The sequence below is a fragment of the Miniopterus natalensis genome, chromosome 5, assembly GCF_054644295.1.
Source record: "Miniopterus natalensis isolate mMinNat1 chromosome 5, mMinNat1.hap1, whole genome shotgun sequence".
NCBI lineage: Eukaryota > Metazoa > Chordata > Mammalia > Chiroptera > Miniopteridae > Miniopterus > Miniopterus natalensis.
In genome coordinates, this window is record NC_142085.1 from 91,744,021 (window position 1) to 91,756,162 (window position 12,142).

Sequence of the window (12,142 nt, forward strand, 5' to 3'; positions counted from 1 at the left end):
GTGTTCCCCTCCAACCCAGAAACAAACCTGTCACCTGAGAGCCAACACCTGCACCCACCCTCGGAACCACCAGTCGAGCCCATGATGGGGCCTCGTTCTCCAAGCAGCTGAGTTTCTGACAAGTAATGACTAACGACTGGCCTGGGGTCTAGGGCCAGACTGCTCAGATTTAAATGTTGATGCCACCACTTACAAACCCTGAGCAGGTAACTTCACTCTGGCGTTTCCTGCCCTCTGACGAGAGAGTGACACTCTCGGTACCACCCGGACTACTGAGATGACCGTGAACGGGTCCGGCATGCAGTAAGCGCCCCATAATTCTTATCACCTCGGCGATCCCACCTCAACTGTAGTTGAATCAGAAGGCAACTAACTCCTTTGAATTAACTGGAAATAAGCCCTCAAACCAATCGATAAACCACCATCACTCCAAGAGTCTCTGCCGGGGTGAAATAAAGTTCCTCGTGGATAGCTGATCCCAAAGGAAGCTTTGTCCCAGGCCTTAGAAAAAGGCAGGCTCAGAAGGCGGCAGGTCTGCGGCCACACTGCTCCCAGGTTGTCCCGATGGTAACAGTTGGTTCTCTGAATGGGCACAGGAGCCAGGAAGTCGCTTCTAATGAATCCAATGAAACCAGGCAAGACATTCAAGACAGAAAATCCAGGCCCTCTCGAGTCTGTCCTCGGGCCTCGAACAGGAGAAAGTCAGCACACCTCGGTCATTCATAATATTTATTTTGGAAAAATATTTTAAAAAGGAATTTCTTCATTAACAAAACAGTAAAAAACTCAAATAACATTTGCACAATATTCCATAAATACATTTATATACAAAAAAATATAGTCACATAGACCCGAAGTGCCTTTGTACATATTTACCAAAAATTTAAATTATAAAAAATGAACCTGACAAAATACTCGAGCTTTACAGATATCGTGAAAAATATTCTTACAAGTCCAAAAAATAACACACATCTTTTTTCCACCTAGAAAAACACATTTTAGTATCAAAATGGACGATCAAGGCAGTGTTTGTGATTCTCATTCAAGAAAGGCTGGCTCATAAGAATCCGAAATATACACTCCAGGCAGTGCATGCGTCTCACGTCGTAATTCAGTCCATTCACTTAAATATATATTTCTTAAAAGCAACTGTCCATAGTGCAATGGAGACGTCGTAGAGGCGGAGTGCAACAGGCATCCTGGGACCGCCCGTGCCCGCCGCCCGCTCGCGCGTCGCTGGCTGACCCTGGGACCTCGTCCAGCAGCGGTCCGTGAAGGTCTCCCTTTCCCTCTCAGCAGCATCCGTTGGGGCATAGATCCTTGGAATTCTATGTATTTTAAGAGAAACGGGAATTTTGCCATATCACCTCAATTTTACACCTAGAGGGGCCAATAAGATAGAAGGGGGAGTTAGCTCAACGTCGAGGTCGATGCCCTGTGGCTGCCCCCCGAGGGCCGTGCCCACGCCCACCTCAGTGGCTATGACGCACTCGTCCTTCTCTGATATGACGAACACCGACTGGTACTTTGTGTCCTTTGAAGTCGAGTACACAGAGTCCCGCCGTTTTCTTTCAGATGCGTCTCTACTGAGGAAAACAGAACAGAACCACGGTAAACGTGCCAATGCTGTTGAATAGGGGCGACCAGAGCTTGGAGAGCACCCTCCTGCCCAGCCTGGCCCGGCTCGAAGCACCCGCGTGTTGGGCTGCCCCCCAGGTGGCCCTTGCCCTGCCTGGCCCCCAGCACCCCCTGAGCTTCCAGGGGCCCTCCCCTGGTGGCCTCCCACGTGATCCCTCCTAGCCCACGGCACGCACCTCCTGAGTGTCGGGGTGCCCTTCTCCTCCCCCGCAGAGCCCTGGGGCTGGCACTTGGTGTCACGCTTGCTGTGAGGGTCCCCGGAGGCAGCATCGTGGCCCTTGAGCTCCGGCACCAGGTTATAGTCCACGCCGGGGTAGCGGGCCTTGAGGCCATTCTTGTCGGCACCGTGGTCCCCGTGGAAGTCCACCTTCTTGTTGGTGTTTTTGATCTGTGTGGCCCCGATGACACTGACGGAGATGTCCTTCTCACGCTGGCAGTTGGCCAGGTTGTTCATGGTCTCTGTCTCCCCGCGGCAGGGGTCCGCCAGGGGCCGGCCCTTCTGCAGCCTCAGCCGCACGCAGACCACGAAGGCGGCGCAGCCCAGCAGCAGCGTGAGGACAAGCACCACGCCCGCACCGACGGCCACCCAGGGGAACGGCCCGGCCTGGCCCTCCACGTACGGCTTGGTGAGGTCCACCACCATGGGGACGGGTGGCTCGGGGAGCAGGAACTGGCAGTTGGGGCCCCCGTAGCCCTGGGCGCACTCGCACAGGTATCTGCGGCCCCTCTCGTGGCACGTGGCCCCGTTGTGGCAGGGCGAGTGCTCACACCTGCTGACTGGGGTGCTGCAGTTCCTGCCGGAGTACCCCGGGGGGCAGGTGCAGGAGAACTCGTTCTCTCCGTCCCGGCACGTGCCCCCGTTGGCGCAGGGGGAGGAGGCGCAGTCGTCCACATTGTCCTCGCAGTGCCGCCCCGAGAAGCCGGCCCGGCAGCGGCACAGGTAGGCGTCACCCAGGTCCACACACTGCGCACCTGGAAAGCAGGACAAGAGCATTTGCCGTGCGTCCACCACACGTCACACGAGAGAGACGGAGACGAACCAGGCAGCCCGTGGCCTGAGGAGCAGCTCAGGGCACCGCCTCCGGCTCCCTCCCATGCGGCGCTGGGAGCCCGGCGCGCTCCACGAACCGACAACGGTGCTCCTGTGCCCTGAGCAGCTCTGCCTTGACGGGCAGGGCACAGCGCCCAGCCTGCCCCCTGCAGTGCTCACAGCCACCCAGAGGAGGACCGTTCCCCCATGATGAGCACCCACAGTCACAGAGCCCAGGAGAAGGGCAGGGGTGAGGAGGAGGGGGGCCGTGTCCTGACAGAGCCCTCGCCTGAGCCTCCAGGGGGCTGCTTCGCTACAAGGGAGGCGTCGGGCCCGGCAGGTGTGGCCAGTGGTGGCGTGTCGACCTATGTATGAGCCAGGTCACGGGCACATGCCCGGTTTCCGGCTCAATCCCCAACGGGGGCGTGCAGGAGGCAGCCAATCAATAACTGATTCTCTCTCATCGATGTTTCTATTTCTCCTTCCCTCTCCCCTCCTCTCTCTGAAATCAGTAAAAACATATTTAGGGGAAAAAAGTGAGGCAGGGGTGCCTCTGAGTTCACCGAGCGAGAGCCTGACCAAAGGATGGCCACACCTTCCAACCGGCTGAAACGACTCCCCTCCATCGGAAGGTTCCCTTGACTATCCTGTCTAATGGGGAAGACCCAGAAGCTTCCAGAAACGTCGGGCCTGTCTGGGGCCCTGCTTCCCTCCCTGTGAGTTTGCTTAGGGTGTCCCACCCACACGTCCTCACACAGACACGCCAGACGGCTGTTTGGGTGACTGTGCAGAGCTGGGCTTCCCTCCAAAACAAAGTGGCTGGATGGAGGCTGGGGCGCCGGCTTCAGCAGCAGGGGGCCCGGTCTCAGGCACCACAGGGCTGCACCACTGGGAGCACGTCCCGTGGCCTCGCCCCACCTCTGGCTTTCCCTGCAGAGCCCGAGGATGAACCCGGTCTGCCTTTCCTGCTCCCTGGGCCTCCCCAGACTCAAGCCCAGATTAAAGGGCTCCGTAAACTCAGGAGCTTGCAAAGCCACGGACCTGGATTGAGGTTAAACGCGAGCCCCTGCCGTCCTCATCGGCGCTGACACGACAACGCCATCGCGGACACGCCCCTTACCATTAGAACAGGGCGAGGAGCCACAGGGGTCCATCTTCTTCTCGCAGTTGAAGCCGGAGAAGCCCACGGGGCAGCGGCAGGTGTAGCCTCCCTCAGGGTTGTCTGAGCAGCGCCCCCCGTTGAAGCAAGGCCCGTCCGCACAGGCCATGGCACTCAGCTCACAGATCCTGCCGTAGAAGCCGGGGGCACAGGTGCAGGAGTAGCTGTTCTCAAGGTCCTGTGTGGTGGAGAGATGGAAAAGCCTCTTAATGCTGCTCCAGGCGGCCCGTGTGCCCGTGCCCAGCCGGGCCGCTGTCCTGGACTCACCGTGCAGCTGCCCCCGTTCCTGCAGGGGCCGGTGCCACACTCGTCCACCTCGGTCTCGCAGGTGGCCCCCGTGTACCCGGGCCGACACGAGCAGGTGTAGCTTCCCTGGCCCGTGTTAGTGCAGGTGGCCCCGTTCTTGCAGGGCTTATGGTGTGTGCAGTAGTTGAGGTCTGGGAGGGGCAGGGACAGGAAGAGGAGGAGGGAGGGAAGACCAAGGTCAGACGGGAAGACCAAGGTCAGACGGGAAGGCTGCACCTTCCCTGAGAGAGGCAGAGCCCTGGCTGCCTGCAAGGGGACAGGAGACTTACCCTGGTTGCAGAAAAGGCCCCCCCAGCCTTCCTGACAGGTGCACTGCCAGGGCTGCTGGCAGGTGCCGTGGAGACAGCCTGGGTAGCGAATGCACTGGTCACAGTACCGGCCCTGCCAGCCCACTCTGCACCTGAGAGGAGAGGGCACAGGGTCAGAGGGGTGCTGACATTCCTGGGTGATGGCAGAGCATTTCCCACTCACAGGAAACTGTCTCCCAGCAGCACCTACACCTCTGGCTCTCAAACAGACAGGACCCCCGAGGGTCTGACTCCTGGGGTCACCTGGCCGCAGTTCTGGAAGCTCCTTAGGTGATTCTAAACACCCCAAGACTGACAACCATGGAGCTCAACTCTGTCATTTCTCAAGTGCTGTCTGAAAGTTCCCACAACCAGTGAGCGGAGCTGACTGACAACCCGGGACCTTACACCTCTCCATATATTCATTAAGCAGAAACACCTCAACAGCGGCCCCACCAGCTGGCCTTACCCGACTTTTCCAAATGATCACCCAGAGACGCTTTACAAACACACTAGCTGTAAACGGGTCATGAGAAAAAGAAAGAGCGACTTCGGCAGACTTACTTGCATTCCCCCGGCTTGTCACAAAACCCATGCTGCTCGTCGCATCCGGGCAAGCAGATTGCTGCAGCAAAGAAAAACCACGGGGTCAAGCCCGTGCTCCCCAGCACAACAGGGCTGCCTGCCGCACAACTCGCCGGGCCAGCTGAACTAATCTCCGTCCTGCCCAGTAACTGCGGACTTTACTAGGCCAGGGCGAGCATTCTTCTTAATGCAGCCGCTCAAGCACAAAAGATGGAGGAAGCCCCCACCCCCACCTCATCCCCTTTTCTTCTAAGAGAGGGTCAGAAGTCCTTCCCCGCCTCCTCCCCCACTTCCCAATTCTATGCACAAAGCTCCTCCTCTTAATACCCAGAAAGTGTGTGTGTAGATAAGGGTGGACAGCTGGTCTGCAGAGTACCAGGGCAAGACAGCTGCTCTATTGTCTGCTCTCTCCCAGCAGCTGCCCCGTGCAACAATACGGGCCCCCTCACCCCGGCCCCCACCCCTCACACACCCCGGCGTGTACACACCACACACACATGCACGCGCCCTTTCCGCCAATGGGAGCCGGCGTGCGTCCCTGCACCTATCCCTGCCGAGATCTAATGGATGGCACGCGCGCACTGGGGGCGGGGAGAGACTCCAGTGTTTGAAGAAGAAGAAAAAAGTTTGAGTTTACGGCCACCCCACAGTGAAGAGAGGGGACAGCGAGGGTGGGAGCAGCAGGCCTGGCCGAGGGGGGAGGCGGGGCCGGGCCGGGGCCGGGGCTGGCCGGCTTCCTGCGCCTGGTTATGCCTGGTTATGAAACTCATTAACAAGCCACTCCACACGTTTTTAAGACAACAGAGCCGCTCGGGCCAAAGTGGAGCTCGTGGAAAGCTGGGCAACAGCGACGATGAGAGAAGAGCCACCCTCGCCCGCCCCCGGCACAGACCCACTCAGAGAGTGCACCTCCGGGGAGGGCTGCCTGCTCCGGGGCAGAGAAGAAAAGTTCAGTGGGGTCCGGGGAGCTCTAGGACCCACCCTGACTGTAGGGAAATCTGATCCCTGGATGTGCAGGCGGCACTGGGGACTTAGCAGGCTGGGGAGAGGCCTGCTGAGGCCCAGCAGGACCAGGAGCCAACGGGGCTCTCACAAGCCCCCATCCCCCTGCCCTGGTTCCCTGCTCCCGCAGAGCAGCTGCCCGATCTGCCCTGGCTGCCAGGGGAATACTGAATAATTGGTCAGGAAGGGCCTAGGTCACTTGCAAAGCTATTTCTTTCCCAGGCTAGGTGCCGAAGGCCCCTCCCCACGCAGGCCTGGCACACCCAGCCTCCACGCACACCCCCCTTGCGTCCGCAGCCCCACAGGTGACAACAGCACAGTGTGTGCACAGCACACAGGGTATTTGCAAATACAGGAGCTCGGGGAAGAGGCCAAGCACACCGGCTTCAGAGAGAAGGAAGCACGTTCCAACGAGATGCTGTCCCAGCCCAGAGAGCTTGGTCTGCAGCAGCCCCTGCACACGAACGCCGCTCTCCCTTCCTCCCTTCCTTCCTCCCCTCCCTCTCCCTCGCTGACTTCCTGACCCCTGGCCCTGTCTCCAAAATCCTCCCTGATTAAGAAGGGCAGCTTCCCATAGCGGAAGTCGAAATGTCTGAGCTGACCTCAACCCTGCGACTGGCTGACTGAGGTCTTGGCAAGTCTCTCCGGCTCCCTGGACTCGGTCTCCCCACCAGAGCACCTCTCTAGTGCTAGCAGCCCCCAGAATGCTCCTCTGCTCCCTGGGAAGCGGGTAAACTGAGGACAGCAGCTTCCTCTCCCCCAGGACCCACCTTCGGTACAGTACTGGCCTTTCCAGCCGGGGTTGCACACTTTTTCCCCTCTCTCCCCGCAGGTGAAGTGGCCGAAGGCATCGTCCCGGGGGCGACAGAAGACGGAGCAGCCCTCGCCGTAGTAGTGCTCGTCACACACGAAGCGGTAGGAGTACTTGAGGTCAGTGCGGCCGCTGCTGTGCAGGTCCTGGGACCACTCCTCGCCCACGGTCAGGTGCCTCTGCGTGGCCAGGCGGCTGATGAGTCTCTCGGGGTTCTCTGTGGGGAGGGGAGGTCACTGTCAGGGCTGACTGATCCCAGAGGCGGGGACGTGGGGGGGGAACGGATGCCCACTGCCAGGGGAGGCCAGAGACCTCCATCCTGAAGCGCCCGGAGGAACCGCAGAGGGAGGGAGGTGTGGACGCAGACACATTGCGGGGAGGCGTCTACGGAGCTCGGGCGCTTTCTGGTTTGAGCTTACCTGTTGCGAGGTCGTCAGAAGAATCTGTGTGCAGAGCTTCAATGATCAGAGAGAAGGTGCCCTGGAGAGGGAGGAGACAAGGTGATCTAGAACCTCTCTCAGACACTCAAAGCTTTGGGGACAGGCCCGGCGGCCTGGTGGCCGCAGAAGGGCATGGCCTGCGTCCTGGGCAGGACCTGCGCCTGTTTTCACTTTCCTTCGGGAAATGGAAGAACTTTTTAAAGAGCGGTTTCCTGGCGTGTTTTTTCAGCCCGTTAGCACAGGATACCACGTTTTAAAAAAAGAACAGAACAGAAAGAAGGGCTGTGCCGGAGCGGGCGCGGCGCGAGCAGCCGTCCCGGGGCCCGGGCTCCGGCCCGCGCAGGGGCTGGGGCGGCCGGGCCGGGCCCCGCGGCGTGGGTGAGGAGGCCCGCCGCCCGGTCTCCCGCCCCGCACCCCCCGCAGGCGGGCGCTCACCGGCCAGGTGAAGCCCAGCGGGAAGCGGATGGGGTTGCTGAAGGCGGCGCCCGCGCCCGCGCCCTCGGGCAGGCTGAAGGAGCCGACGCCCAGCACGGGCGTGACGGCGCTGCCGTAGGTGCAGGGCGGCTCGGGGGACACGCTGGCCTGGTAGTGCTTCAGGCACACGCGGAAGAAGGTCCTGCAGGCGCACGGCGGCGGCGCCGCGTCCCCGCGGCAGCAGTTGCGGTTGCCCAGCAGCCCCTTCTTGTTGACGAACTCCTGCAGCTTCAGCTCGAACACCCCCGAGCTCCCGACCTGCGGGGACGCGGCGTGAGCAGGGCCGGGGCCGGGCTCGCCGGGCTCCGTCCGCGCCGCGCGCGCTGCCACCTGCCCCCACGGGCCCGACAACTCACCTGGCACAGCAGGGCCGCGACCACGGCGAGGGCCAGGGCGCACCGGCGGCCCATGGTGCAGCGCCCCGCGCGCTCGCGCCCCCGCGTCCCGCCGGTCCTGTCCCTACGGCGGCGCCGGGGAGGCGAGGGGCCGAGGGCGCGCCGGGCGGCGTGGGCAGGGCGGCCGGCTCTCCCTCCCTCCGCGCGGCCGGGGCGATCGGCTCTCCCTCCGCGCGGGCCCGGCCGGCTCGGTCGGGCCGAGCTCCCTGGGGCGCCCTTGGCGGCCGGGGATGCGCGCGGAGCAGGGCCCGCTCGGAGAGCTCGCTCCCGCAGCAGCAAGTTTCGGTTTCCTCCTCTGGCTTCAGCCCACGCGTGGGGAAGGGTCCCCTGCTTCCTGCTTTCGTCTTAAGCGTCTCCGCAGGAAAAGGGAGAGAGGGAGGGAGGGAGAAGGCGTCCGGGAGGCGGCTCAGTTCCCCAGGAACCGCGGGGCTCGGCCCAGCGAGAGGCGCTCGGCGAGTCCACGGGCGCGGCGACAGTCCGGGGCCGGCGGTCACTCGGCGGCGGGCGCTCCGGGGGCAGCCGGGGCCGCCGGGGCCACGCGGGCGGCCGCAGAGACTCGCGTCGTCCCCAGGAGCCCGGCCAGGGCCATCCGAGGCCACGCGCGCGGAGCGGGGCGGGCGCGGAGGGCTCGGCGCGGGCAGGGCTGCGCCGCGGTCCCGCGGGTGCGCGCCTCGGGTCTGGCTCCGCCGGCGCCGCGCCCTTATATCGCGCCGGCCGCCCGCATGGCTAATGAGATGCAAATGAGCAGCCCCCCGCGCGCGGGGCCGCCACAAAGGAGCCGCGCTCCGCCCGCCTCCCCGCGCGCCCAGTGGTCAGCGGGCTGCGAGACGCGGCCTGCGCCGCCCCGGGCCCCGCGCGCTCATTTACATCCTGCGGGGCGTCCGCGCGGGGATCCCGCCGGTCGCGGCGCTGCCTCCCCGGCCGGGCCCGAGCCCACGGGGACACGCGGGGCGGCGCAGCCGGGCTCGGGCGCGGGACGCGGCTGCGGGGACCGTCCCGGCCGCGGCGCCCGCCCACGGTGCCCCCGCGCGGCCGCGGCCGGGCCTCGGGGCGGGAGGGGAGCGGAGTCAGAGGCGGGTTCCCGGCGGGCCGCCTGCTGCCCGCGGCCCCTTCCGAAGGCGGCGTCTCCGGGAGAGGGGCCGGGACTCCGGGGGCAGGGGCGCGCGCCAGCGGCGGGCACGGGGCGAGCGCGCATCGGCCGTTTGGAGAAGTTGGGAAGGTCTGACACCCACCCGCCTCCCGGCCGAGGACCCGGACTTTGCGTGCGGGGTCGAGGCCGGGGCGAGGTCCGTGCCCCCGGGGGCCCGGGGGTCGGGGCGGCCGCCGGGGGCGCGGGGTCCGCGTGGCGCGCCCCCAGCCGGGCGATGCCGGCGCTTCCGCCGCGGCCCCTCCCGCCCCGGTGCACGCGCGCCCTCCCCGCGCGACCCTCCGCCGCCGCCCCGCCCCCGGTCCCCGGCCGCTCTCCGGGGCATTTCCCTCTCGGCCTCCCTCCGCCGGTAGAAAGTGAGTTTGGTGTGTGTCGCTCGCGTGGCTGTCATTACGGCAGCCTGTTATTGTGCGAGCCCGAATCAGTGGCTCTTTGTGCGCTCAGCTGTATGGAAATGCAGACCGCACCTGCTCCGCGCACAATGCGGGCGGCGAGCTCCCCTCCGCGCGCGCCGCGGCCTCTGCAACAAAGTCCGGCACATGCTCCGGGGACCCCGCCCGGCCCCCGCCCCGACCTTCACACAGCCATCACCTTATTAGGGTTTTACACGTCCCTCGGACACTAGAACTTTTGTTTTCATTTTTTAAAAGGGAAATGAGTCTGTGGGGAGGCCGGGAGCGCACGTAGCACACAATGAATTACCTAAACCGCGCTCGCGCTCGCGGGCTCCGGGCGTCAGCTCCGTGCCGGGCGCCCCGCTCCGTGCCGGGCGCGCCCCGAGGTCTCCCACCACTGCTCCGCCTCCTCCCCCGCACGCCCTCCTGAAGGGCTCCGTCAGGCCCGAGGGCTGAGCTGTTGCAGCCGGGGTCCCTCGGACAGCAGCCGGCGGCCTCGCTGCAGGCGCTGCGCCGCCTTGCCCGCGGGGCCGGCAGCGTCCCCGCAAAATGGGCTTTCATTGCGGCGGACCCAAGATCACACAGCATCGAGTAAACAGTGAAACGACCGCACGCGGCCACGTAAAACCACCCGGCCACGGCCACGCCGGTCCCTCCTGGGTAACCCGAGCCCTGGTTCCGTGGCTCCCGAATGCCGGCAAAGTTTCGGGACCCCCACACACATACACCGCGGTTTTCCCACTGCTGCCCCCTCAGAGAAGCAAAACATTAATCGGAAGTAGCGTCTAAGGCTGAGGTGAGAAGGGCGGGCTTGGGCCCCCCCAGACCCCCGACTGTTTGGTTGCAAACAAATGGGAGCTTCAAAAGCTGCTGCGCCCGGACGGTGCCGCGCTCCCAGCCTGGCCCACGGCGCGGCCGGGACTCCCCACCCCGCCAGCTGGCCAATCCTAATTTAATCTTGCCACCTAGTGTCAGCATCCTTTTTATATCGCATCCATGTTTCCTCTGAAAGCTAATTTCTGAGGACTCTGCTCCCCGCAGCGTGGAAACTGGGGGGGGGAGGGAGAGGGCGAGATGGGGAGAGAGAGGGAGGGAGACGGGGGAGCGGGACAGGAGAGGGAGGAATGTGAACTCTAAATGCTCTGTGCCGCTCAGACTGGGAGTCGATTCAGTAAGAAATGAAATATCAGGAACCTTTTAATTAGAAAATGGAAGTGGGAAACAGGCTCATTTGAATGTCTGTTTAGAAAACTGGAAATAAAAAGTTCCACGCGCAAGGGCTTAAACCTTGGGGGGAAAAGACTTGCCCCAAATCTTTAACAAACCCCCCTCAGTATCAAGTATTTGTTAAATTGACATGGCACAGATTTCTCGATTACAGCGGCAAAGCGGAGCTGAAAGGCATCGTAAAATCCATCAGAATCCTGCCCAAAGCCTTCATTCTTTTCCAGCTTAATTTATGCCACGCGATTCTGTGTTGGGGAAATCAAGCAGAACAGCCTTTCTCCTTCCCCCGCGCCCGTCCTCTCCTTTCTTCCTTCCCTCCCCCTGCCCCTGCCCCCTCTCCCACTCCACGTGGGCTGCCCCCTCTCCCTCTCGAGGCTGAGCTGAGGGGACTGTTTAACTTCGGTGTTTCTATGGGAGCCTGTTGTAGTTTAACTCCTGCACACCAGTAGCTGAGATGAACAAAGGAGAGACTCGAGGTCCAACTATTCACCCTTTCTTTGCACTTTAATTTTCATTGATTGGGAAGACAAGGGGAGCCCTTAGGGATTCAGGCTGAAGGGGGATGACACGCCTTTAGACGCCATCAGCCCCCTAGCCAGCCATCTGCTCCGAACCAAATGGCGTTTTTTCACTCCCCAACTGCATGTTTCTATACTCCCGCACCTCAGCGCTCTGAACCCCCGAATGCGGGAGGGAGCTTAAGCTACAGCATGTTAAATAGACTTGCTCCGACTTGGCCCTCACAGCCAGATCCCCTCCCCACACACCATAAATCCTCACCTTGCTCATTAGGGAAAAGCAGGAAACTTTCTTTTAAATACTTTTTGATGTCTCAGCAAATTCACTGTACAAAGTGAGGCTCATTAGGGCTGAGGAGACACCCAATACATCAGACGCAGGAGTGGAGAGGGGCTTGCCGCCCGGCGGTGGCTTGTTCTCGCCAGACACACCGAGCTCACAGCCCGGACGACCCGTGGCTAGGCAGAACCGTGGCACAGCCACCACAGCTGAGTTCCCTGTTTGCTGGAGACCCCAATTATTTTACCAACCATTAGGCCACTTTATCGAATTAAATGTGCACACACTCGGCTGTGAGTGAGACCTGCCACTGCGGTCACCCAATCTCCTGTCAAGCCCCCTTTCACCCAAAGAAAGGACCTTGTCTCAAGGTGGGTGCGTGGTGGTTGGGGGAGGGGGAGGGCCTGGGCAGATTGCAATAAACAATGCCCAGAACGGGCTTCAGACT

The 12,142-nt window shown here is 62.3% G+C and overlaps 1 protein-coding gene across 1 annotated transcript; it reads right to left on the minus strand.

The window, feature by feature from the left end:
* Positions 1-715: 715 nt before the first annotated feature.
* On the minus strand, positions 716-8,182 carry DLL1 (delta like canonical Notch ligand 1). Its single transcript, XM_087817210.1, has 11 exons — positions 8,089-8,182; positions 7,694-7,990; positions 7,238-7,298; positions 6,778-7,035; positions 4,985-5,045; positions 4,403-4,533; positions 4,095-4,264; positions 3,789-4,005; positions 1,815-2,610; positions 1,472-1,586; positions 716-1,328 (listed from the first exon to the last, which is right to left on the minus strand). Exons 1-11 carry the CDS (start codon positions 8,140-8,142, stop codon positions 1,293-1,295), a joined length of 2,196 nt encoding a protein of 731 aa, XP_087673336.1. The 5' UTR covers positions 8,143-8,182; the 3' UTR covers positions 716-1,292.
* Between the last annotated feature and the right edge of the window lie 3,960 nt (positions 8,183-12,142).

Excerpts from the sequence above, each read along its gene's own strand:
- DLL1 (XM_087817210.1), bottom strand. The coding sequence starts at position 8,142 with ATGGGCCGCCGGTGCGCCCTGGCCCTCGCCGTGGTCGCGGCCCTGCTG. Across the intron at positions 7,299-7,693 it reads CGCTGGGCTTCACCTGGCCG|GGCACCTTCTCTCTGATCAT; the intron begins GTGAGCGCCCGC and ends CTCCCTCTCCAG. Across the intron at positions 7,036-7,237 it reads TTCTGACGACCTCGCAACAG|AGAACCCCGAGAGACTCATC; the intron begins GTAAGCTCAAAC and ends CCCTCCCCACAG.